At 39.4% G+C, this 26,425-nt stretch overlaps 1 protein-coding gene across 1 annotated transcript in view; it reads right to left on the minus strand.

The window, feature by feature from the left end:
- The window catches only part of ABCA4 (ATP binding cassette subfamily A member 4), a 76,931-nt gene that overhangs the window by 11,402 nt on the left and 39,104 nt on the right, over positions 1-26,425 (minus strand). The window contains exons 17-37 of the mRNA XM_062580957.1: positions 24,993-25,091; positions 20,738-20,962; positions 17,788-17,965; positions 16,280-16,411; positions 15,372-15,511; positions 14,400-14,537; positions 13,953-14,140; positions 13,099-13,189; positions 12,328-12,533; positions 11,857-11,905; positions 11,093-11,334; positions 10,543-10,667; positions 9,217-9,315; positions 8,076-8,265; positions 5,836-5,930; positions 4,826-4,858; positions 3,640-3,745; positions 3,445-3,519; positions 2,821-2,990; positions 1,688-1,865; positions 173-288 (exon numbers count right to left, since the gene is read on the minus strand). Of these exons, the coding sequence (XP_062436941.1) occupies positions 173-288; positions 1,688-1,865; positions 2,821-2,990; positions 3,445-3,519; positions 3,640-3,745; positions 4,826-4,858; positions 5,836-5,930; positions 8,076-8,265; positions 9,217-9,315; positions 10,543-10,667; positions 11,093-11,334; positions 11,857-11,905; positions 12,328-12,533; positions 13,099-13,189; positions 13,953-14,140; positions 14,400-14,537; positions 15,372-15,511; positions 16,280-16,411; positions 17,788-17,965; positions 20,738-20,962; positions 24,993-25,091 (2,875 nt within the window). The remainder of the gene's footprint in view (positions 1-172; positions 289-1,687; positions 1,866-2,820; positions 2,991-3,444; positions 3,520-3,639; positions 3,746-4,825; positions 4,859-5,835; positions 5,931-8,075; positions 8,266-9,216; positions 9,316-10,542; positions 10,668-11,092; positions 11,335-11,856; positions 11,906-12,327; positions 12,534-13,098; positions 13,190-13,952; positions 14,141-14,399; positions 14,538-15,371; positions 15,512-16,279; positions 16,412-17,787; positions 17,966-20,737; positions 20,963-24,992; positions 25,092-26,425) is intronic.

Below are 26,425 nucleotides of genomic sequence, written 5' to 3' on the forward strand. Positions count from 1 at the left end.
TGGCCACAAAGAGTATCCCGAAACAGTGGCAGAACCCCTTTCCAACCTGTACTGTACCCACACAGTTTTACTCTTTAAAGCTGAATTTCACTGACTACCAAGCTCAACCACAGGAAATCTTTCCAGTGTGAAGTATAGGGCCCCATATGCAGGAACAACCTTGAAGACTCACCCATACAGAAGCAGCAAAGCAACAAGCACAGGGAGATTAGTCGGAGAAGTGTATGCCTTCTTGTTGAATCCAGCGAATATACCCACAACCATTCCAGCACTCATTGCATAATTCACCTGGCACATCATAGGGGAAAGATCAGTGTATGAGACCTGAGAAGGTCTGGAAACCTATCCAGACCCTACATGTTATTCCAAAAAGATTTTCAATTTGATGAAGCACTGGCATTTATGAGCTAGACTACTGGCTCTCAGTTTTTCGATCGGCAGGCTTAAGGCAGCACTCAACATTTTTCTGACACACCTTTTATCAGATTATTCATCAAAAATGCAACACATTGTTGTTCCTTAAATTATGGTTTGGGGACGAGTTGTTTCATGGTCCTGCTAGCAGACCACACTGCCAGCAGACTCTTTCTATCCACAGAAGGAGGCAGTGGGTATGCAGGGAAAGTGTAGTTTCTGGCGTTGCAAAGGCTGTGTATAAAATGGAGAATGCTACTAACTTGAACCACAAACCTGAGAGGAAGCTAAAATGAGCATGTTTTGGCAACTGCTCTGCTCAGCATCTCCACTCAGTAACAGTAGTGCTGGCTCACAGCAATGCACAGTGCTGCCTATGCAGAGCTTTTCACAGCACAGCTAACACTGAATAACACCTTTGCACCAGGTGCTTAACGGCCACAGCTAGGCAGAATTCCTGGACAAGGAAGCTGCTGCGACTGGAGCAACTTGTGACCAGCAGACAATAGGAGCTTAGAGACCTGCTTCTTTTCCCTCATTTACTAAATTAGCACTTTGCTTAACCTCTGCATGAGGGAGCAGCCTTCTGGAGCCTAAAGGGGCCTCTTCATGTTCATACTTTTCTTATTGCATAAGCCCTTGGCTCCTTCCATTGTAGGGAAGACATGGCTACAAAATAGGCCCTTGTTGTGCCTTAGGGAGGCAAAGAATTTGTTCCCTTGTAACAGCAGTGTGAGGATTAATGGAAGGATAGCTGAGCCTGGTCTAAGCAAGCCTGGCCTGTTCTTTATGAACAACAAAATGGGCCTCAACAAATACGTCACGTATCATTTTAGATACCCTAGAGTATTTTGTCTGGCCTCCAGCTGCGGCTCCAGCAGACTGTGCATCTGCCTTTTAGATATCTTGAATATCTTGAAACACATTAAGGTGCTTCTAAAGGGCAGGTGTGATTATCTTTTGGCAACTGTGCTTTAACCTGCTATGGTTATTTGTATTTTATTACACATTCAGGGGTAAGGACTGGAAATCTATATGATTACAACACTTCCAGATTCATGAGTTGAATAATGAGTTGTGTACCTGATTTAATTTCCTCATTTAAAATTATTTAGGAGAGGTCAGATCCTTAGCACATTCTCTGAGAAACACTTCAGGAAATAAATGCTTTGCAATGCTCGAAATTACCCTCACTCAATTCTCCTTTTAGGCCTCAGCTAATCCAAATCCATGAACAACTGCAAGCTATGAAATCAGGCCAGCAGTTACTCACTATGTCCCACATGAAGTTAGTTAACCAGTAGACAGCAGGGCTCACACCGCTGACAAACTGGAGGTGTTTGGCTTTTGTAACACGTTCTTGAATCAGGTACAAAACAAAACTGGCTGGGATAAAGGACATGGCAAAAATCACACAGATGGCAACAACAGCATCCACCGAAGTTGTCAGCCTGCATTGGAGCATAAGCAGAAGGGGCTGTGAGCAAGGGAATGGAAGCAACACGACACTTTTTTAACATCTGGGAAAGCTGGAGGCAATTTTAAGATCTAGAAATAGTAAGGTTGTTTTGAAAGTAGTTTTTTCCAATTCCAAAATGTGCTGATGTATTTTCCCATGTTATATTTGGGACAGTAGCTAACAAATATGAATGTTGATGGCTCCATTCCCTGATTGTTTTTACTTTCTCTGAGACAATTTAGTTTCTCTATATAGCAAGGTTTGACAGCCTTTCATGGGTGATGTTTTCTTTCTCAAACTAGGTAGCAAGGCATAATGGTAGAAGTGTTCTGGGAGCTGAAAGAAGAGGTATTCAGAGAGGCAAGACACAGTTGGATCAACAGCAAATCTTGTCTTTGTGCTAAGGCAGAAGTTTTCAGCTTTATTGTTTTCTGAACTGAGTAGGAGACATGAGTGGCGAGTCATGTTGTCTCATGGGTGTCTTTTTCAAGAAATTATGTCTCCCAAGATTCTGGAACACAGCAAACCTACCACGTGCCTGTGTCCTTGGCACCCAAGCCACAGGCTGTTGGCTACTGCCTATCTGTAGTCACTTCAGGACAATTTCTGATCTCTGTGTTATTTCCTGAGTAGACCTACCAGCTTCAGAGCATGAAAGATGACTTTAGAACCTGGCTTCAGTGCTGTGAAATCAACAAAAAAATGTAATCATGTATAACCAATGGTCACGGCTCATATGTGGAAATGGAGTGAACTTCTATGGGAGCACAATGAAACAGAAAAGAATGGATTTTACACCTAATTCCTGGTAAGAATAAAAGCTTTCAGGAAGACCTTCCATATTCTGTGAACTGAAGTAACCCCACTCAGAGTGTGAGCACAGTGGAGGTGGTAAGCTGTCAGCAGAGGAAGGGGCAGAAGCCAGTGCAGAACACAGGCAAACTTACACAGTAACTTCAGAGAGCTGCTCCTTAGTGAGGTTCAGAGGATGGTTTATAACAGTGATTCCATATTCTTCAGGGGCTTGGCCAGTTCGCAGGTGAGCTCTAAGGATTCCATTATTGGCTACATTAAGGAAACTAACCACAGCATGCCAGCCTTTATTGTTAAACCACACCTAAAAGAGCCAGAAAGCATAACTTCATTTAGGAAGCTTTAAATAATAATCCTGTGCTGCAGGGAAAAACTTGACTGTCTTCTACCTATTTTGGTGGGTATTGTCAGCCAGGAAGAACCCAGGAACACGATTTCCTAACTCCTAGGAACAAGTCCAGCAGGAGGAGCTCACACATTGTGCTTTTAAAGAATCATTTCCAACAGGGTTGGAAAACTACTCTACCAAGGTATATTGTAGGAGCACATTTTAACAGGATTTAGCAGGATATGTACGGCTCAAAACAATGTGGTTTGAAAAGCCCCTCCTACTAGAAATAATTTTGCATTTACATATTACTCATAATAAATATAGTGTTACAGTTCTTCTTGCATCTGATAATACCACTAAGAATATTCTCACAAATTGACATCCGCCTCAATAAAGATTGAGTTAACAGATTACTTCCAGCAAATACCTTAATATTATCTTCAGTTTCCATGTATTTAAGGAAATTAGAAATTTCTTTAGAAGCAGCCAGTGAAATTTCTCCCTAAAATAAAGAAAAAAAGAAAACAAAAGGCTAAAGATCAGCTCTCTGGGGGGATTCTGGTGCTATGATTCTTTTAGCTTTATATATTATTTGATAAAGAGCCAAAAAATTCTTGCTTACTCCTGTTACATTCATCATTCGGCCAAGATCACTTAAAAAATCGATAACTTGATCTCCGGAAACATGAAGGACTGGGAGCCTTCCTCCTATAGAAATTCCTCCATATCTAACAAAGAGAACAGTATCATCAGTCTGTCACATCATGGTCCCAAAGCTCTGTACATTGATGGAAAAGCTAAAAGCTTTAAAATAAATTTGATTTATATACACGATGTAATTCACGTATAACATTCTCCACTCTTTTTCTAACAAACTGTATTAAGTCTTCATCATTTTTACAAATAATAAAAATCATATTAGTTTCCAAGGGATTCATGTTAGGACCCTAAGAAAATTATTATTCAGATAGAATTCGTAGAGAAAAGTCATTGGTCCACTGTAAAATCTTTAGATTAAAATAACTGTCAGTCTTGTCTTGCTGTGGAGTTACTCCTTTTTCTTAGGCATTATAATATGACTGTTTGGATAACTACTGGATTCTCTATTGTTTTTTAAAGACTCATCAACACCTGAAGGAAGCCAGTCCTCCTGCTGCTACCTTTGAAGTTAACTCCCCTGATCAAAAACCTAAATAAGTAAGTTTTTCAAGCTAATCAGTCATCTTTCTAAGTCTAATATCTGCACTGCACACATCACATAGAGGTTAGCTGTTGTCTTTATGTAAGTATAGAACCCTGGTGGAACTAGGGTTACAACTACTGTAGTTACAACTACTGTATATTTTGAGCATGGAGATGAGAAGCTGATTTTGTTACCTCTGCATATATGATAGGCTGCTGCTCAGGTTATATCTTCCTCACTTTTTTATTCGAAGGGTCATATATTTCTGCACTGCCTTAGACAGAGCCACATCAGAGCACTATTGCAATATAGCGCTCTATTGTATTGTAAGTCTCCACCTCTCAGATCCCATTAGTCAGACTCTTGCAGATAATAAAACAGCGATAGTTCCATTGTGCGCCTCTGGCCTTCACCCTTGTAGGAGTAGCTCAGACAAATATAACCCCTTGTCTCTGTAAAACCCTTGCTGACCCCCAACCTATTTCACACTGTAGCCATCTCCGTCTGCTCTGTGCATCTGCTACGATTACCCTGTCCATTCAGAGAAACACTGTGAGGCTCCATGGTTAAACAGAATTTCATTGTTTCTTTATTTACTACCATGACCTGTGAATTGGTTTCTTACCTTTGCTCATTGACCCAGTATTTGCTCTTCAAGCTGAAACAGACAAACAGAATCCCGTATCATGCACTGAACCAAAGTCAATGGTACTGTCTGGTTTAGACGGAAATTAAAGGTGAATTCCTATACCTTGCAGAACTTCAGTTTTCCTAATCAGCTTGAAATTTTTATATATATGTATTCTCTGTGCTGATTACTTGGAGTTTTGGAGTTATCAGGACTTCTGGTATTCTCTGGAGTGTTTTTTTTTCTCCTCTTTTTTATTTTCTGACATGATTCATAATCAGCTCATTCAGAGAAGAGCAAGATTTCTAGTCACACACACTGGCTTTATCCTAAATCGATAATGAATTGATTGAAAAAGATGCATCTAAAAGAATTGTAATATGTCCCAAGAGTCAAAGGCAGCCAGCAGATAGATAATATTGTGGGCATTTCAAGAGCTTGGCTGGAAACCAAAAGGGTAGAGATATGAATCAGAAATATTATGCCATGGACACTGCATATTTAATAACCATGCAGGGCATTCGAGCAATTCAGGAGCTAGCAATAGGATAGCTATATTCGTTTAACATCGTCGCTGGATTCTTTAGCACTTCTCAGAAGCAAGTGCTAATTAACTCAAGCAGATGGTCATGCTAGAGTAGGTTTGTTTCTTCACATGCTCCAGCTAGTATCTCTGCGAGGCAGTTCACCATGTCATGCAAGTTCACAAATTTGCTCACTGTTGACATTATTACCTCTAACATGGCATGCCCTGTGCATCAAAATTTAGATTTGTCAATAAAGATATACCTGTTTAAACAAGTAGATATAGTTAAAATATTTTAACTCTTCTAAAATAGGTATCTTCTTGTTTTTATATCAGGAGGATGGACATCCTGGGAGGAGCTGCTCATGCCTACAAAATACTGTGACAAATCAAGTGCTATTTTTTATCACATTGGTAATGAGAATTTCATGGACAGGCACAAAAAGCCATCTGTGAAAAACTAAGAAAAGCCGATCCTTACCTCCTTTTTATCAGGATGGGATATGTTTTCACTAGAAAATCTGAAATGTTTCTGTGAGTCAGATCTTGAAGAATTTCTGTGCTGTGCTGTACTCTCTAGAAGGAAAAGAAAACCCAATCAGTCACAGCAAACTTCACAGTCTCTAAACCTATTAAAGTAAGCTTTTGTCTGGAAACAGCATAACTAGCTTTGGTTTACAGGAATTGCATTATTCTAGGTGGAGTTTGTTCAGGTTCATAGTATCATTGAAATCAGAGTGGGTCGTTCATTTTCTAGCCAAAATATCCTTACTTCATTGAGATTCAAGAATAAATAATGAAATCACAGAAATCTGTGATGTCTGACAAAACAGTTACAGTTCACTCAAAAACTTGTCCTGTGTTTGTTCAAAATAAAGGCCAGGTTTGCTCAAAACTTTTTCTTAATTATGAAAGAGGAGGCTTTTCAAACAAACTGAGGTCTTAGTGAAGATAAGGTTGTTTGTAGTTATCCAAACTTTAGCAGGTTGAAATAAAAATTCATGTTAAAAACTATAAACTTGCTCAACTTCACTAGTATGTCAGATATCTGAATGAAGAGTACTTTCTTTTTTTAATGAAAATGATGCCATGTGATGCATTTGTAAGTGTCTTGCAAATATAAGGCTCCTGTGAAACTGAGAATCTCAAAGATGCTGAGTTCATCCCAGAGTAGAATACACTTATTAAGAATTCCTGTACAGAGCGTAAACCTTGCAACCTGAAACCAGCCTAGTACACAGAAAATAATGAACTTTTTAGAAGTGCCTATATTTGTCCACAGGGAGGCAGTACTAGCTGACACACAGAATAAAGATGAGACAGGTGTCTAGTAGATTTTAAACAATACACAGTAAGACTAGTAGCCTTTTCACAGTGCCTTCGTTAAATGAACTGTCCACACCCAAACATACTTCACAATTATTTACATACTGTCCTTTCCCCGGAGAATCAAATATGACCTGTATCTTCATGACAAGTTAGGCAAAAGGATTAGGATAATACATTACTATATTTAATACATTTCTCTTAGAGGACTAGAAAATTAGCAAAATAAAAGAAATAATTTAGGATCATACTTGGATAGAAAGTATAAGACTAGTTTTCTCTCTCAAATGCACTAGTATGAAATTATCAAAATTCAACTGTGGGTATCATTTAGATGGAGATTACTTGGAAATCAAAAATAATTTGAGATGCTGTAAATGAAATCAGAATATAACCACTTTATTCATTTCTTATTTTGGTCCATAGCCTGGTATTCTATGGAAATTTGAAAACAACTTTACTTTGGTGTTTTGTGAATAGCGATAGAGAAACAAAGCAAACCAAATCTGTATTTTTAAAAAATCACGTCATGGATTTAGATACAGAAATTGATTAACTTTGTGCCACTGGTGTAAGAATGATAATAATTTTAGTAAGTCATTTAGCTAACGTGTGCAGTCTGGCAAACAGCAACATTAAAGTTGAACAGTGTGTACGGTGAGGCATTAACAGTTACTATTCTGAGTGCGGCTGCAGTTCTATTTTCTTTAAATTGTTAGAAAAACATTTAGAAAATGTAAACACTGAAAAGCTGTAATTTTCCCCTGCTTTACAAAAGAGCAAGCACATTTTACAATGAGCATTACTAAGATTATTCACTGATACAAACAAGTGGGAATGTAGCTCTCTTCTCCATATAGCATTAATGATTAATAAATTACTCATCATGCACATGTACATAAATAAAGATTCATTTAGCTAGCTTAGTACTTTATTTCTAGAAACGGAACCATATAAGAATATAAAAAAAATATTTTGGGTTGACTCAACTTTAACTTTTCAAATTTTCAGTGAAATGATCCCACCCATAAACCACGATTTTTGTTTTTTTAAGATTCTCAGTTTGGGGGCAATTTCAGTTATCTGAAAAAAAATTTTGAAAAGTTATCTGATGAATTGTTATTTTTTTTGAACTTTTTCTATATGAAAGTTTTGAAATTTAGAGGAAAATATTGATCAAATTTCATTTAAACATGCAAGTTTTTTCAGAACATATGAAACTGTGTTTTTAATTCCAGCAATTCCTGCTCACTTTAAAAAATGTACCCAGTTCCTCCCATATATATTGGCTTGGCAAGGTATCAGCATACTAAGCCTTTTTCCTTCACTGACTATCAGAGGCTTTTTTTGTCTGTTTGTTTTTTTAAACAAAGGTCTGTACCACAGGAACATTACCTGTGGTGGTGGGAGGCCTCCTGCTCCTGCAGGGCACTCTGGCAGCATAGTGAGTTTTTTGTGAGTGCTACACTTGCAGGAAGGTGAAGGATTCTCAGGACTCCACTTGTGGCTTAGCAGGAGTCTGCTTAGGTTAGGATGAACAGCAGGTGTATTCCAGGCAGTTGGCATATTGGTGCAGGGGTAGTTCCTGTGCAGAGAAACATAGTATTTCAGTGGTGCAGAGACACAGTTCAGGAGAGCTCAAAAATCCACAAAATCACAATAGTCTTACCAAACATTCTCTTCTTAAACCTTATCCCATAAGTCATGACTAATGAGAACATTTTAGAGTGTTTGCTAAACATGAATAAATATTATCTCTCCTTCCCCACCACTTCCAAGGTTATTGTCTCCAGCTTGTGGGATGGGAAACGGAAGAAACAAGGGAATGTGTCTGATAGCACGTGAAATCTGCAGCAGACATATCTTAGCTAGGAGATCATGCTTTTCTTTGCTCCCTGCTCATTCAATACTTTTTCCTCTTTTCTTTTTTAAAGTTTTCTCTTTGTTCTTCCTGCACTATGGGAAAGAGAGGAAGGGGAAGAGAAGAGAGGACAGAGAAGAATCAAGTTGATGGATATCAGGACTAGGAGAGAAGCAGGAGAAGAGGAACAAATGGCACATCAGGAACACAGCATGCCAACTCATAAATGCCTCCAAACCAGGCCCCACAGTCAGAGAAAGTGGTAGGACAACAGATGTTAGCTTAAGAGCTCTGTTGATGTTCCTGCTTCAGAGTGAGGATAGCTCCAATAGAGACTGTCCTATTGCTACTTCATCATCTGAGCAATTGCTGAAATTATTCCTTCAAATTTTACCACTAGTAACAGAAAAAACCTAATGGGACTCACCTGTGGCATGTGCCAGGGAATCTGCAAAGATTCAGGTCTGATTTCATTGGCTTACTAATACACATTTCAAGGTTGTTTAAGTCCTAATATAAGGCCATATGAGCCAGCTTCCAGCTATTGACAGCTAGCACTGTGACTCACTCTTAATCCAGCACTGAAAAGTCAAGCCAATTCTTTCTTCCCTGCTCAGGTTCTACTGGTAATACCATGTTAGTGTCCAGGTCAAGGGAGATTAGCTAGCAACTTACGGAAGAGGTTGATTCTTCATACAGCGATTTCCAAATCCTGGTTTATTCAAGAAAGCATCAGTGAGGGAGACCATCTGCTCACTGCCAGGCTGCTCATTGCTACGGAAATAGGATAAGATTTTCTCTATAAAAGGATTTTAAACTACTATAAGGGAATACATATAAGCAAATGGTGAAAGGTAACCATATGACAGAACTACCTGCTCCCCTCCAAATGTTGGTAATTGATTTATTTTATTAAGGAAAGGCCAATCTTTCAAGATGGTTAATGAGTTAAAGCAATGGCATTACTTCTAACATGCCCCTACAGCACTATTCTCCAAAAAGGCTTGAACCCACATTTCTACACTCTCAGCCCAGCCACACTCAGTTATCAGAGGATGAAAACAGAGTCTACATTTTGATTTGCTGGGGCCAAGAAGACAATCTAGTAATAGTGATTAAGCATCAGTAGCCAACAGTTTAATAACAATAGACTACTGAATGTTGTTAGTACCAGGTGTTGCACAGATATGAATATCAGAATCTGCTTCACACATTAGCATGTGTAGATTAAATTAATTTTCCATGAGAATTTTGAATGTGAAACTCAGGGATGTGAAACTGGTTCCATTTCAAGGAACAATGTGATATGCTTCAAAATTATTGTGGTCTTCAGTTTCACAGCTTTTTGCTAGCTACAGTCTAGACTAGGTTTTAAATATTGCTTGTAAAGTTCTTCTGCATTGCACATATTTTGCATTGGTGCACGTTCTGTGCTTCTGGAGCACAGAGGACTTGTGCAGTGTATGGACAGAACAGAACTGAAGCTTCTTTAAGGAACGAAAGAAAAGAGGGTGCTAGTAAACAATAAAATTTAGGCTCAGTCTAGGGATACAGTGTGGGGAGAAACAGCTGAGCAGCAACTAATAAAAATTTAATAAAAGTGTTTGTTTTCATCTTGATTCTATACCTTTGCACAAATATTGTACAAAGTATAAACAAATTTACCACAAGTCAGCAGATAGTTTTGAATCTCACAGTTCTAAGATTATGAATAAAGTAGTTCAGTGGCACATCCAAAATGGATTTCTTACAGTAGTGAATCTACTGTTAGAAAGGATATAAGCATTTATAAGCGATGAGGTCATGAATTCAGGTAGGAAGAGGAGGGTACCAAAGACAGCAATGTTTGAGGACTATCATTTAGACATACTAGCCACTGTATTCCCCACCTGCACAAATTTCATGCTATTTTATGTCTGCTGATTCCAGCAGAGTTGTACTTTTTTTATACCAGCTAGACTGAGATGTACAGTGATTATTTAATGCAGTGATTCCCCTCACCTGAAGAAAGTAAACTGTTGTCCATAGATCCAAGGGTGTAAGGTTAAGGTGGGATATTCTCCAAACGGGGGAATAATGACTGTAAGTATTAAAGACAGCAACACAAAACTAGCAGGCAGAACAACCTGCAGGGAACATGAAAACATCACTCTAAGTTACATGTATGTTCTACATTGACACCATACACAGCTCAGAATATAAAGGAGGGACAGTAGGAGAACATGGATCAAACCCACTTTACCTCCCAAACACCAACTACTTAATTGCCAATGCTTTCAGTTAGGATTCTGGTTGTTGCTGAGCTGTATTTTGTAAGAAAGTACGTGCTGGGCTACTAGTGACTGAATCACAAACTTGGTGAGGGTGACATACTCAGGGCAGAAGAAAAGAAGAAAAGGCGGAAGCTGGAACGATAATTAGAACAGCCTTCATAAGGACGCTGTTACCCATCAGTGGCACCTCTGGTTGCTTTGCATAGGGATGCTATTAGGAAAGACAGTGTTGAGAACATTGTGGGAAAGAGTCAAGAACAGCAACAGTGAGTCAATACCTGGGATAGGAAGTCCTTGCAGCTGCGGGTGGCATGATGGAACCGTTTGATTAGCAGTGCTTTGATCTGCTGACATACAAGCTGAAAACCTTTATATTGCTGGGACCCTTTGCCTCCATTTCCATCTCCTGCTACGCCTACTGGCATTCGAGAAGTGTCATTGGTTTCTAGTGGGGTTTGTTCAGCTGTCTTGTTCTCAGTAGACATTTTGCCCAGAGTAGAACTGTTTACTTGAGCACCTCCTACATTAGGAAATATAGTTAATAATAGGAATTGCCCTGATGAAAAGGGACTGAGAAGACACTTTATCCTCTAGACATGATGGCAGCACAAGCATTTTAACAAGTTTCAAATTTTACCAAATATGTACGTCGCATCACACACTGCTTTAATTACAACTGTTGCAGTATGGCTATATCCAGTGGCATTGTATAGGTAACACTCCTTCTCAGCAGGACAAAAAAGCTAATCATGTATGTAGTTTATGGACTGATGGTCAGCAAAGCATTTCATACTAAGACTACTGAAACCACTGACACACTAGAGACTTGACACTCCATTTTTATTTACAGTTAAGGGTCTGATTCAGTCTATATAAAAGCCTCAGATATCATGACAGCTCCTAAAAAAAGACATTTGCTGATCAAGTGTATTTTGTCAAGAACACCATACAAGGACTGATAGTTCTCACACTCTTCTTTACTATGCATTCAGAATACAGAATAGCCCCAGGAAAAGCTTGTCAAATATTCATAGATCTCTACCTGCTTTTTGCATTCCAGGATCAGCTTCTGCTGTCGCCTTTAGGAAAACCTGCCATAGGCAAACACACTTCCAGATTAGGAATAGTACAGGTGCTGACCTCTGAAACACTACATACTATCCTTTAATGAGGTACTTTAGAAATAATTTTGGACACTTTCAGCACTCTTCCTTACTACATAACCAGAGATCTCTTATGAAATATCTCAGAAAACAAAGGAAGGAACAAACTAGGATACAAAGAGAGAGAGAATTCGGGATACTGAGTCATGTTCCATAAGGCTAACATGCAGTCAGACTTCAAGCCTTCCTCTGTGCCCATCTCGATGACTTTGACTGTGTCACATCAAATGTGACTAGGTTTGCTGGGCATATTAGGAATAAGTAAGATTTCACACTTAAGAACAGGAATACTCTCAGAAAACATTTGGGGACTGATGGTAAGATCAGCAAATATTTTGATGCGTCTGTACCTCTTCAAGTGGTGTATCTGAAACTCCAAAGCTGCTGAGTCCCAGGTCATCCAATGTTTCTTCCAGTTCTCTGAAGAGACTGGCGTAAGATCGCTGTTTAAAGTTTTTATTGGGCAAAAGGTAAACAAGTTCCTGACCAATGCTTTCGATTAATTTTGCTTCTGGGATATGATGATGAATTACTTCTGCTAGCTCATTCAGATCTCCTATGAAAAGTCAAAACAGTGTTCAAAGAATGAATATTTAACCAAGCTGGGAATTAATTCAAAAGCCGCTGTTTGTACTATACAAACTGGCATTGTTTTATTTCATAACTCACAGATACCTCAGCTAATTCTCTACTAGACTTGACCATGTTGCTAGTTATGGCTCTAGAATAGGAGTAGTTTCTTGCAGTTTCCTGTCGCAGGAAATTGTTTGAGGTCTGTTAGTAAAATGTAAGTATATGTTCCTGAATATTTGTTAAGTTGTTCTTATGGGCAGAAAAGCCAAAAAGACATTGGTTTATAATTAAGAAGCACCCAAACTTCCAGTTCAGCATCTGTACCTTAAATCGCATATATATCAAAATGGTAAGCAAAAGCCCAAGGAAACCTTACAAAATTAATGTTACAATAAAATACAGGTATCAGAGACAAGTGCTGGAAAAGGTGGCCTTGGCAGCAGTTATCTGTAAGATGAGAGCACCACGCAACAGGAAATGTAGCTCCTTTGCTGGAGCATGTGTTTGCTGCACTGTGTGCTGGAATGCCAAACCATTCCATTTCTTACCATCCAGTTCCTGCTCTGGAGCACCTTCTTTGTCCCTGCATGTACAGCTGGAGCAGGAGCAGGAGCACTGAGATCCACAGCTACAGAGAGACTGTTATAGACAAGCAATAGATACAAAGACGAAAGTGCATCAGATAAATGCAAAGCAGGATGTAAGGGGTGTCAGCCTTTGAACAGTTTGCATCAGTGAAAAATGTGTTGTATCTGGAACATCTTGAACATATTGCACTGAGATTCAAAGTCATCCGAGGACTGAATTAAGCAGTGCAGAAAATAAATCGATCTTCACAAACTGTTTCTGCGTATTCTAAGTTACACATAGATAGCCAGGGAAATGCAGCTAGCAGTGGCCATGCTTTTGCAGAGCATGCGTCTACTAAAACTGAAGGTTTCACTAGCAGCAGAAACACTCCAGATCCCTAATTCTCAAGTTGTGGGAAGCTGGTTTAGATATGGATAAACACAGATTCTCCTAGTTTCTGACCTAGTTACTAGAGAAAAAATGTATTTACATCCAGTCTACTGCAAAAAGCTGGCATCAGAAAGACCCATGTATGGCCAAAGGCAACTTGATATGTAAATGTTTAGACATACTTGACTGAACAGAATGAACTATAGACCACTGAAGGCTTCATGTCTACTTATTTTTTTCACCTGTCCTGATAATACAAATTTATTACAGAGATTCTCATGTAGCCATATAATTTCATGAAGTGTAAAATTTTATCATTGCTTTCTTCATTTTGAAGTCAGTTTTGTCCACAGCCACAAGCAACACTTGTTTGCTTTCTACCCTGGTACAGCACAAGAATACATGTAAATATTTTTTAGATTACATGGTGCACCATACTTACTGCATCCCTTCTACTTCTGGTGCTTTTCATTTTGCGAACAAGGGTGAGATAGAAGCCAGATCCAAAGCAGTTCTTTAGGAAAACTGGAGAGCCTGAACAAAAGAGTTTCCCTTGGGATATGATGGCTACTCTGTCTCCGAGGATATCTGCCTCATCCATATGATGGGTTGACAGGATGATGGTTCTGCCTAGAAGAAGGGACAAGGAAGACTCTTCAAGGCATGGACCCTCTCATGAACTCAGAACTGTACAGAATTTAGGCAATTAATGCAGGGTTTTCTCAGTACCAGAGCCAGGTCTCAGGGTTGCCTGCTGCATAGGTGCCTGCTCAGAGAATCTTGTTTGCATGCGTTCATATCCCAGCATCAGGGACCATTTATGCAGCAGGCACGTGCTGTATCTATGACAGGTTTTAAAAAACCCAATTCCCTCTCACAAACCTGTTACCTGAGCGATACTTCAGCAGAAGATCCCAGATAGATCGCCTGGAATATGGATCAACTCCAGAAGTGGGCTCATCCAAGACCACCACTTTTGCTTCACCAACAAAGGCAATGGCAACAGACAGTTTCCTTTGCATTCCACCTACCAGAGGACAGGGACATATTCAAGAGTCTGAGATGACAGCTGCATAAATGGCAGGGATGCAATGAACTCAGCTCTTCAGTGCTGATCCTGATCCAAGTAAAACAAAACCCATCCTTGACCAGAAATCTGTTTGCAGATTTTAATAGTTATTTTTTATAAAGTTCAGAACAATTTGCTTTCTTTTTAGTAATTATTTTTAGAATGTTTCACATATGTGCTGCATTTTCTGGTTCTGGCCAGATGCAATAGTACAAAGATCTGGGATTTTTCATGTTCTCATATCAAGTTGTCCTACTTTTACAGCTGCAAGCAGGACAAAGAGGTATAGGAACTCCTGGGTGTTTATTCAAATCAGCTTTTGAATATAAATGTGCAAATGTATCCTTTATTAATATGTCCTTGCAAATACACTACATACCATTTTGCCGTTAGAATTAAAGGAACTGTCCCTAACAACTGATACAGTATTCCAGAGTATTCACCCAAATTGTGGAGCAGCAAGATGGTATAATATTTCATTTAGCCTGAAAAAAAAATCAAACGTTGTACTTTGTTTCTTCTTACAGTGACAGCTGTATTTTGGATACACTCATTTAAAAATATAGCCTTAAGTACATTTTGAACTTATCCCATATTTAGAAGCAGTAGAAGCTTTAGGGACAGATTGTGCCATCTTTACTATTTGTGTAATCTTTTTAAGGATCTCTTTCACAATAAAGAGCTCCATGGGGCACGGTGAGGTGGCAGGATATGGTCCCACAGAACTCACAAGATAATTGCCCAAGGAAAAAGAAAAGGCAGTAGAGAAAATTTTGAGAACCCCCTAGGCACCTGACAAATTCTGAGCCTCTTCATTCCATTTATGGGTGAGGCCCATGTCTTCCAGCATTGCTTCCAGTTCTTGCTCAGCTTCATCTCTGGATCTCCCTTTCAGCTGGGCATAAAACAAGATGTGCTCCGCTACAGTAAGGCTGTGAAATCAGACAGAAGGGCATAGAGTCAGTTTAAATGAATAAGCAGACTTCTTCCCAAATAGTAATAATTTCACTTCAGCTTTATCCTGCTGAAGGAGGGGGACACTGTTTTATGCTGAGTCTAGATAATAGATAGTCTTTTGGATCAACATATCTTAGTGAATATCACAGGCTCTTTCTCCACCTTTTCAAAGCAGAACTCACTACCAAAAGAACAGGCAGAGTAGGTGTCAAACCATCCATTTAAAAACAAGAATAAATGGGGTAAAAATAGGAACTCATGGGGGCAGCTGCACTGATGAAGAGAGATGGCTGTTGGGATGAATACAAACTGATGGTAGTGAAGCTGGAAAACATCTGAGAAAGTGGTCAGTGCTTAAGTGGTAGTGCAACATGGGCATGAAAGATTCCTCTACTGCACTGTGGGTCCACTTTTCTAGTAAAAAAGTGGCCTAAATTATAATGCATGAATCCTCAGGCCGAAGTATTACAATACTCCACACTGCAAGAGAAAACATCAATGCCAACAACAGTATCATTTTCTTTGGAAACCTCTTTGTTCTCAACTAAATGAAGCAGGAGAATAAGAATTTTTACTTACTCTACAGGACAACACCTGTACCATGGGAATGTTAAGAGCTAGAAGAAGGCTTTTGCAATATATCAACTGCCAGCACACCAAGGGAAACAATATAAGCTTTGGGGATATACCAAGCATGCAGACTAGGACCCTTGCTCTTAAAGCTAGTGTAGAGTGACACTTACTGATTGAATAAGATGTTGTACTGAGGGCACATGCCTAGTCTCTGCCGAATGGAGTCCATATGAGTTTGAATATCCAGGCCGCCAATCAGCACGGTTCCAGAGGTTGGTGGGAACAGGCCTGTCAGTATTGACCTGGGAAAATAAAATGAGCAAATGCCCATTCATCTCTGAAAAATCAGGACGATTCCTTGCATAATTCCACCAGGAGGGGCATAGTGACTTCTTACTATGGGGCTTGATGAAACAACTCAAGTGGAAACAGTATGTATAAACCACCCTTGCCTGGCTAATATGTAACTTCTAGTACGACCTGTCTGTATGGTCCCGGCCTGCATTAGAAAACCGTTTCAATCAGCCTGGTTTAAACAAACTTTTCAGAGTAGTTTGTTAAGGATGTTACCCCACCCCTCCATACAGAGGGTCTACAATTAAATTCACTGGGACCAAGATACAGAGGAATTGTTTGACATCTGCATCCATGCTGAGTCATGCCTTACACCTTTATCTACAGTAAAATGGAAGGAGGCAGAACATTATTTTGCAAATGGGTGGAACTTGTACTAGAGTTAGATGAATAATACATTTTTCAGTTCTGAAAATTTCAAAGCAATAGATTTTTTTGCTTGTGGAATATAAAAATCAAATTTACAAAAATGTCTGCAGACTGCAATGTTTTTGTTTTGGGTCAAACATATTTCCTGTAGAATAATTTAAAATACACTTAAAGTACATTCCAAATTTAATTTTTTTTTTTCAATTTAGAAACTTAAGTTCTGGTTAAACAGTTTAGAAACTGTGCAACTGGGAAACAGCACTTGAGAAACATCAGTTCTTTCAGTATTTAGTGGAACTGTTACAAACCCATCATAAGTTTTGTTCACCAGTGAGTCCTACTTTGCCAAATAAAGTTTTTGACAGATAACATTCCATGTTTTGTATAAAGAAAACTAAATATTCCTAAAGTTTGGCTTCCTGAGACTCTGGTGTTGTAGGGCTAAAGAAACATTTATAATCTGGGTGTGGATCTTGCACATAGGTAATCATTTTATCTAAACAGCATCTCTTACCAGTTGGGACTATATTACATACTCCTTTGCACACAGGCCAAGAAACATGACTGACACAAAGCCTGTTGGAGAAATCAACACTATATAGACTGTGCTGGCCTTCATACCTGCAGCTCTTTCAGCCAGAAATTCTTCTCCCACTTCACCTATTGGAAGTTTTACCATGAAAAGAGTGCTTTGAGGGAGAGAATTGCTTCCTCCTCTCTAAAACTTTCTAAACTTTCACTCGCAAGTCTTATGCATTTCTTTCCTCGTAGGGCTTTACCTAGTTCAGACTATCTTCTTTTTGTGTAGGCGCAGCATTTCCCTGTCTGGAAAAAATGTTGTGTGTCAAACTAGCTGCAGGGGTGATAAGAGTAATAAGGTAAGAGTGAAGAGAGCAGGCCTCAGGACAGAGCAATAGGACACTGCCCCAGATTTACTTCTAAAATACAGACTTACATGGTGGTTGTCTTTCCTGCTCCATTGTGACCAAGGAAGGCTGTGATCTGGCCCTCGTAAAAAGTAATATTCATCCCATCTATTGCTGGCTTGGGCCTGCTCGCAAAAATCTTCACCAGGTTCTCAACGCACACTCCTGGAATCAAACCTGTTGGCTCAGGCTCGAAGAAGGTATTTACTTGAAAGTCAAGAAATCAAGAATGAAAACAAGAAAAAAAGGTCATGTTTTGATTCTAGCTTTCAGGATGACTCCTGAAAAGTACAATCCCAGTAAAATACAGCATTATGTACCAGGGCCAGATTCTCCAGTTATACCAGTATCAAACTGAGACAAGACTACTAATTGCAGAGCAATTTATTCAGACTTACCACGCTGTCAATGAAAGCGGAAACACAGCTCAGAATTGTAATGGTCTGTGGAGAGGTAACCCACTGGATCAGGTGAAGCTAACATGTTTTCTGTTTTTATTGTGTAACAGAAAGATTATTTTGGGACTGTATTCTGTAAATAATTAGATAAACTGAGAGATTACATTAAAGAAGCAGCAGGTTACCTTTCCAGCAATGCTGAAATCTGCCATTCAAATCATCTGTCCAGCTGTGCATTCTTTTAACATTATGCTTTAAAAAAAATAACATTTGTCTTTAATCCTAGTAGGTGAAATTTACTCCCTTGTTGAGGCCAGTTCAAGACTTGGGCAGTATCTAGCATGCGCTCTACATGGAATGGCTTTCTATCAGGACTAAAAATGCATTACTTTGAATATCACCATTAGGATGTTTTATTGCGTCAACTTCTAGACAAAACAAACTTCCTTTGAACTAAATGAATCCCTTGGGCAATGTGAATTATAGGAGTTGAGAAATTTAAACTAAAGACCCCCCCATCCACTTTTGTTTATACAGAATGCCTAAGGCTTTGTAGGGTGGCTTGTTTTGCAAATGCAATTTACTTCATTGTTCAGCACCCAGCAGGCCTGTGTGGAGAGCAGCCAGTATCATGGTGAAAACAGCCCCACTTCCATTAGCGACTGCTATGACTGTCATTATAAAAAACGCTGAGGGAACAAGTCCCAAATACTCTGCATAAGTGAGAGCTGTACATACCACAGTGCAGCTGAAATCATTGTCCTATATCGGACAGCTTTATTTTAAATGAAATGATGCTTATGACAGACCTTTCTTTTGCTTTGTGAAGCAAAGCAAAAAAAAGTTTTCCTTGCACCTCAATGGATCAAATACAATCTTCCCTGAATTCACAAAAGTTTAAATGGAAGCTAGCTTGATACTTCTGCATATATAGGAAACTGAGGTAACATCCTGGCTCTTGGATGTACCATAAGCTCAGTTCTCATTTGCCTACAAGACCTATTGACAAGTTCTGAGGTAAATGTTCGGATAGTTTCCCTTAATACCTGCTTTGCATTACTTGCATGGCACAGGTAGAGGGATGAGTTCCCCTTTTTGTGGTGATCCACGTTTCTACTCTGATACTAATGCTTCCTTGCAGCTTTGGGCCATTTGGGTCATTCTTCAGGGGTGGTAATATTTGTGGATGTGGTCTTTGATGAAAGCTCTACTTAAAACACAGTGAGCAGTTAGGACAGATTTATAGTGTTTCTGTCCATGCTAGCATTGGATGGCCCTAGAGTTAAGCCCTTAGAACCGGCCTTCAGTTCCCATTCCACTGGAGTCAGCTCTTACATGAACCATTTTGGTAACTGGGTTGAGCTATACCAGGTCTACTCTCAGCTTCTCCACATGCCTTATGGCTGGCTGAAAGGGAAGACAATTTTTTTTTTTTTTTTTTTGTGTGTGTGTGTGTGTGTGTGTGTGCGTGTGCAGTAAGAGGTAAATCCCTAATTCTCTGGTCGTGGAGCAGCTGGAATTTGAGAGCTGAGGAGCACAGCACCTCAAAGATAAGGCAGTGCTAGGAGAAGACTGGCTAAAGTGACCTTTGCCCTCTGCCTGTCTTATTTCTTTTGAAGTCCTATCCTGCTTCCATTCAGCCTGAATGCATGTTTTCAGTGCCTACGTGAGTACTGATGACTCTACTTTTATCTCCAGCTTTTCAAAAGAGTTAGAGTGAGCCACAGCTGTCTGTAGCTGCCTTTGCTAGAGAATCCACATGCATTCCTCCAAGTATCACATGCAGAAAACTCCTCTAGCTCCCCACCAAAGATGACATTGGCACTTGTAAACAAGGCAGGTCATTCAGGAATTCTTAGATGGTGTCTAATGTCAGCATCAAAAAAGGCTGCAGACAGACACATAGAACACTTCAGATAAATCTCTTTGAAACCAGCCTTTCCCTACAGATGCAAGACATGCTGAAGATAGGCAAAAAACGGGACTGGAGGGAATAACATTCCTCTCAGCATAAGCATTTGTATTGAAGTCATGGCTCTGTTTAACCCTACAAAGTCAACATACATGTCTCTGAGGCTTTTCCTAACCAGGACACTAATCTGCTATAGAGACAGCCTGCATTTTCACTGTAAAAAAACCAGGCTACAGAGAGTACTCATTGAGGACAACTTTCTTAAGGGGTGATAGCTAAAAATATTCTGAGGGATTACATATATAAGTGAATGTAATTGTGAACGTAAGAGGGTAGCTGGGGGAGTCAGTGTCTCTCCTGAGTTTAGCTCTGGTAGTCACATACCCCCGGCAAAATTCAGACTATTCCTTGCTGAACTACAGTGAAATACCAGCCACAATACAACTGAGTGCCTCCTGCAGAGACAGTACTGCCACACTACGGTGTCAGGAGGAGAGCTACTGCCAAAAGAGTGTGACACTACACCATACTTTTATGGAGAAACTAAGACTGATGTCTATAGCCTACTACGCTTGTAGTTTTGCTGCAGTCATTCCTACATCCAGGTCGTTACAAAGTACAATGAGTATAACATCTGAGAAGTACTCAGGTTGCTCTCTCTCTCCTTACTATTCATTTCATCTTTGTCCTCGACATCTGCCTTAGGCTTCCCCTGCTCGTTGGGTTGTTTTTTTCGTTTGTGTTTACATTGTTTGTTTTTACCATCCTTCTCCCCCTGGCTGCCACTCTTTTCTTCTGGCTTTTCAAGTTCTTCAGATTTCTCTGTTCTGCTTTCATTTTTTTCTCCTTCCATGGCCTTCTGATCCACATAGCCTTCTGATTTTGGACTTTTTTCTATATAAACCAAAAGTAACGAACATTTAATAAACAAAACTTAATTTTATCTCTAGAGTTGCTTTGGGAAAAATGAAATAGGCCTAACTTTTCAAGAGCATTAATCAAAACACTTTACTCAGGTTAGGAACATAGTACTTGAAGCCATCTAGTTCAAAACCTAATTCTTAGTAGTCAGGAAGGGACATTTAGGAAGGAGGACTAACAGAGTAGAGGCTCCTTAATAATACTAGGTACATTTTTTATACATCATATTCTATCCATGCAGCTCCAGACTATGTTTTTCACCACTCTGACAGAAAGGCCATAGAAATGTTTCCCAGTATGACAAGGAGTGAGAGGAAAAAAATCTAAATGAAAGTTAAATGAAAAGCAAACTGCTACTCAGGTTAAGAGACTAGCTCCAGACCACAGTAAATGAGTCAGTGTCAAGTTTTGTACAAGAATTTCTACTTTCCTAGCTTCCTTTTAGATTTTGCTGCCCAGAAGGAAAATAGTTACACAAAATTACCCAAGAGGACAGGCTTGAAGCAGGAAAAAAAGGGTGCTGCAAGAGGAGGGAGTCACTAAAGGAACAGTTTACATAACAGATGCAAGCTGGTAGCCTAGAATGCAACTAGCACATTGTAATTTATCATATGGTCTAGGATTTAATTTTGCTGTGAAATTTCACCATAACTTTATGCAATCAGAAATTTTAACCCATAAAGCCTTACAGATCTCTAGGGATCATCTGGTCCAACCCTCAGCATAGCCCATACAGGGATTGAATCTGCAACCTTGGCATTAGCAGCATCACACTCCAACTAACTGAGCTAAACCTGCCCCCAAAGGTGAACAAATAGCAATAAAGTTTGCCTAGTCCTAAAACTGACAAAATGGAGACTACAGAAGTGCACTGATAGAACCACATTTTTTAAAGTACCAGGATAATTAATTAACCAGCTTGATTTCATTTTCAGCCTTGCATTTATTTTATCTGACATTTTTATGTCCTGTTTTCTTCCTAACATATTAACCAGACGATAAGTGAAGAAAATACTTTGTTACTTGAACGAAAGACACAAGTTGAGAAAAATTTTACAGCTGTTCATGTAAGCTGAGGTATTGAAGAGTCCTAGTACTTCCAGTAGGTATCATGTGCCTTCTACAAAGACATTCATCAGTTAGAGATGATCTTTCCAACTGTCCCTGCCTGAGAAAACCCAGGGAGATGTTCTGCAGAAGAAACATTGAAATAAGACAGATCAAAATCTTATAAATGAGTTTCAGCATGCTCCAAGGTTAGCTAAAATTGGGTAGGTATAAACAGCAATAATATTTCCACATGGCCTTCTCTTCCTAAGGCTGGGCAGATATACCTCTCAGCATGTCCTCATATGCCAAATGCTTCAGCTTCCTAATCATCTTGATGGCTCTTCACTCAGTTCCCTCCAGTAAGTCAATGTCTTCCTTGCACTGAAGAGACTCAAACTGGATAACACAATACTCCAGATGCAGTCTCTCAGACCTGATCAGAGGGGAATAATCACTTCCCTTTAACTACTGGCTACACTCTTGCTAACACAGCTCAGGATGTGTTAGCATCCTTTGCTGCAAGGGCAAAATTGGTTGATGGCTCATGCTCAACATGTTGCCCACCAAGGCTTTTCTACAAAGCTGCTTGTCAGCCAATTGGTGCCCAGCCTGTACTGTTATGTGGAGTTATTTCAGTAATAGTAGTAGTATACATTTGCTTTTTTTGAACTTCATGATGTTCCTGTCAACCCATTTCTCCAGCCTGTCAGGGTCCCTCTGAATATCTGCCCTATATGCCAGTGTTCCCTCCAACTTGTCATCTTCTCCCTGTGCTTCTGGAAGATGGGTGTGGCACTTGCCTTTTTCCAGTCTTCAGGAACCTCCCCCCAGTCAACAGAACCCTTCAAAGAGGAGAGCAGCCTTACAGTGACATTGACCAGCTCCTTCAGCATACACGGATTTGTGTGTGTCCACATAAAACATTCCATTTCTTGCAGATAAGAGAAATTTACGGTTCCTAGCACCACTAGAGCTTGTAATTCATCATTCATATCAGTGAAGCTTCAAAATTTTTTTCAGCCCAGAAAAATAAATTGCTGTTCACAGTGAAGTTACATGAGGCAGCTGGAGGTGTTATGAAAGGTTACCTCTGCTGAAAGATAGGGGCCTTGTGGCCTTCCCACATATCTTCCCATGCTGGCCTGCTCCTACCACCTGCTTTGTGCCAGCTCTGGAGGTCTTCAGAAAATTCTGTGAGGTAATTCAACTCTCATATCTGGCAGAAAAGTAACTTAGCAAAGTAGTGGGCAGTTTTCAGCTGGGTTTGTGAGTTGAATCAGCTCACTGAAAGTTCTAAAATACCAAAGCTAGTGGGAAGGTGGGGATGGCAAAACAAATCTAGGACGGAAGCTGAGGAAAGAGGCAAGATCTCCCCATTTTTCTCAACGATGAGCTATTAGATCCACTCAGCTATTTGATATAACATCACCTACAGAATGAACTCCAGGCTTGACTTAGGCAAAATGTTTTATCTAACCAATCTAAAAAATGCTAATAAAAGCTCATAATATAAAAACTTGACAATAAATCAGAAGCCATTAGTTTTTCTGTTGCTGACCTATGTGAACAACAATTCTGGGGGGGTTTAAAAACCTTCTCATGTCCTTTAGTTTGAGTATTGAGAAATTTTGTGCCCCCTCTTGTATTGGAAATATATTAAAGAGCACACAAAATGTCTGAGGCACTAAATTCAATCAGAAAATGGAAATCTTTTCCTGCTAAAGTTTAGAAAATGTTAAAACCCTATAAGTAATTCTGTACTCCAACTTTGAGATATTCGAAGAAACACTGGTGTAGGATCTACCCAAATTCCTTGGAAAGTCAGTGAGATATAAAGGCTGACATCTTATTTACGTCTTTGGAAGATTTTCCATTCATCTGTAAACATGCTCCAAGTCCTCCTTTGTCTCTCTCTCTCCTCCTTCCTACAAAATCAAATTCGAATCTGGTGTGCAGCAGACATAAAGCAGAAGTAAACAGATGCAGATAACAGAGGCCATAATATCTAGAAAAGCCTCGACTATTTTGAAAACCATCAGAGTAAGTCTAAAGGAAAAGCTGCTCATTCCCTTAGAATGCACCAAAATGCAAAATCTCTTCAAAGAGAACAATGTTACAGCCTTCTCCTTTCTGACCAAAATATGTGAGCAGTGGATGTAATATTAACATGTTTACAGAGGATTAACTCCCTGCTAGTCTTGAAGCATCATCCTGAAATGAGACTGCCTTGACAATGGTCTGTCAGAGCTGTGAAAGATAAGAACGGTAATGAAAACACTCATATTCATCTGTCAGTTTGATTGGTTTCACTGTTACCTTGTAAATTTAAAACACGTTCTAAAACACTGCCTTCAGAAAGCATCTATTCCAGACATTAATCATCATTCAGTTTAATTTCTATTCAAATAAAATCACTCAAATGTTGTTCTTAATTACGCCAACATCAACGCACAGAAAAAAATTCTACAAAAGCAGGACTCTTGCACTCACTAAAGTTGGTGCAAGAGTGGTGTCAATTTAGATCTTGCCTACCATTGTAATAACCCAAAGGAAACAGAGTTAAATTATTGCCAAGCTGGGTAGAAGAAAATCACTTTTAGAAGCATGGGTGAGTCCTTGCATATATAAGATTAGCAGTACTTGTTTCACTCAAATCCTGTGTTGGGCAATGAGAACGCCTTGAATGTCTCTAGATGGGTTGGTTAGAGAGCGAGGACTTTGATGTTGCTTGTTAACCCTTGTTTTAGAGGCCCTCAGATGAACAGTAACTCATCTCTAATAATCATAACAATAGCAGGCCACTACAAGTTCAAAGGCATCTGCCAAGATTCACAGTATATGGCTCTCTCTAATCTTTTCAGCAGGTCATTTAACAGAAATGCCATACAGTCATCTCTAAGCAGACCAGTGTTTCTGAAGCTGTTCTGAATACCAAAGTTTTGAAAGAACTCACCATTAGCAATCGCCGTTTTTTCAGTTTTTGGGTGTCCAGAGCCAAACCAGTAAGATTCCTGCAGAGGAAAATACCAGGGTTGTGGTAGCCCATAGGCCCCTAAAAATAAGTAGAAAAAGCGTACTTCATAGTCACATTTCTCAGTGGGCACAGATCCATCTATGCAAAGCCTGAGCTATAATTATAAACACTTGCAGTTAAATCAGCAGTCACAGCCTTGCATATGAGAGGGCCAAAACACCCACCAAGATTCTAGCAGACCAAATTTTATTTGCAAATTTTTCTTGGACAAGAGTAAAATAAATAGAAAATATGCAATCTGATTGGCCTTAAAATTTCTCAAGTAAAATGTGGTTTAAGCTGTCTACTACCTAGGGACAATTTTAATGCTTACCAACTAGGCAGTAGCTGCCAAGAAAGATCCTGATTGCTTAAGATAGAATCTCAGCCTCACTCAGTGATTTCCTTTTATGTCCCACTTAACACTTGAGAGTCTCCATGAGTGAAAACCTTGTTGTATTTTTGTTTACAGCACTAGGCCTGACTTCACAACTGGCAATAAGCAACTAAACAGAAAAAGATTGTAGCTGATACTTCAAAACACAGCCTTTTCCAGGAAAAATGTCAGAATAATCCTTTTATTAAACAGAAATGGGATCTATTGGTCACCGGTTAATTCTGTTTTGAAAAGTATTATCAGTTCCTATTGGGCCAGATTCAGAGCTAGTGCAAGCCAACACTTCTTTCTTAGACTATATTGATTTACAGAACATAGGGATCTGAGTTGCTATATTTAAAACTGGCATCTTTGTGAATCCAGATGTCTTGTGTTACTTATTTAAAATAAGCAAAGGGAATTTGTGATGCTAACTGGTGGGTGGATAGTTTTTCTACATTAAAAGCACTGTTTATGAAGCTGTCTGTTTATTTCTAACTTATCAAAAATATCCTGTACATTAAGCAACTGTACTCCCATTAAAGCACACAAACATTCTGTCTGCATCTATAAGCAGTTTGCCTTGCACTTTTTACGGATTGGATTACATCCCTTTGAAGCAGGTGGCTAAAACAACTGCTAACTCCATTACAGAGCAGAATACTTAAACAGCAAAATGACAAGTCTGCCTAAGGGTGGCTGGATGCAGAGAAAACTTGAGCACGAGCTGAACCATATGGTTCAAAGGATTATCAGGTGAACTTGTATATTAAGCTCAAAGACTACAGCATTGATTTGGTAGAGCTGTGTGTGTGAGAGAAATGTTATGAGATACTCCACAGAAACAGAGGAGCATAAAGCCAAGGAGACACTCAGAGCAAATATTGGGAGGAACTGAAGTCACTGAATAAAGCCCTGGGAGACAGTACTGTTGTGTAAAATGCTGGCTGAAAAAAAGACTTGGAACTGTGTGCAAAGAAACTCTTCCCTGTTGTTT

The sequence above is a fragment of the Rhea pennata genome, chromosome 8, assembly GCF_028389875.1.
Source record: "Rhea pennata isolate bPtePen1 chromosome 8, bPtePen1.pri, whole genome shotgun sequence".
Taxonomy (NCBI): Eukaryota; Metazoa; Chordata; class Aves; order Rheiformes; family Rheidae; genus Rhea; species Rhea pennata.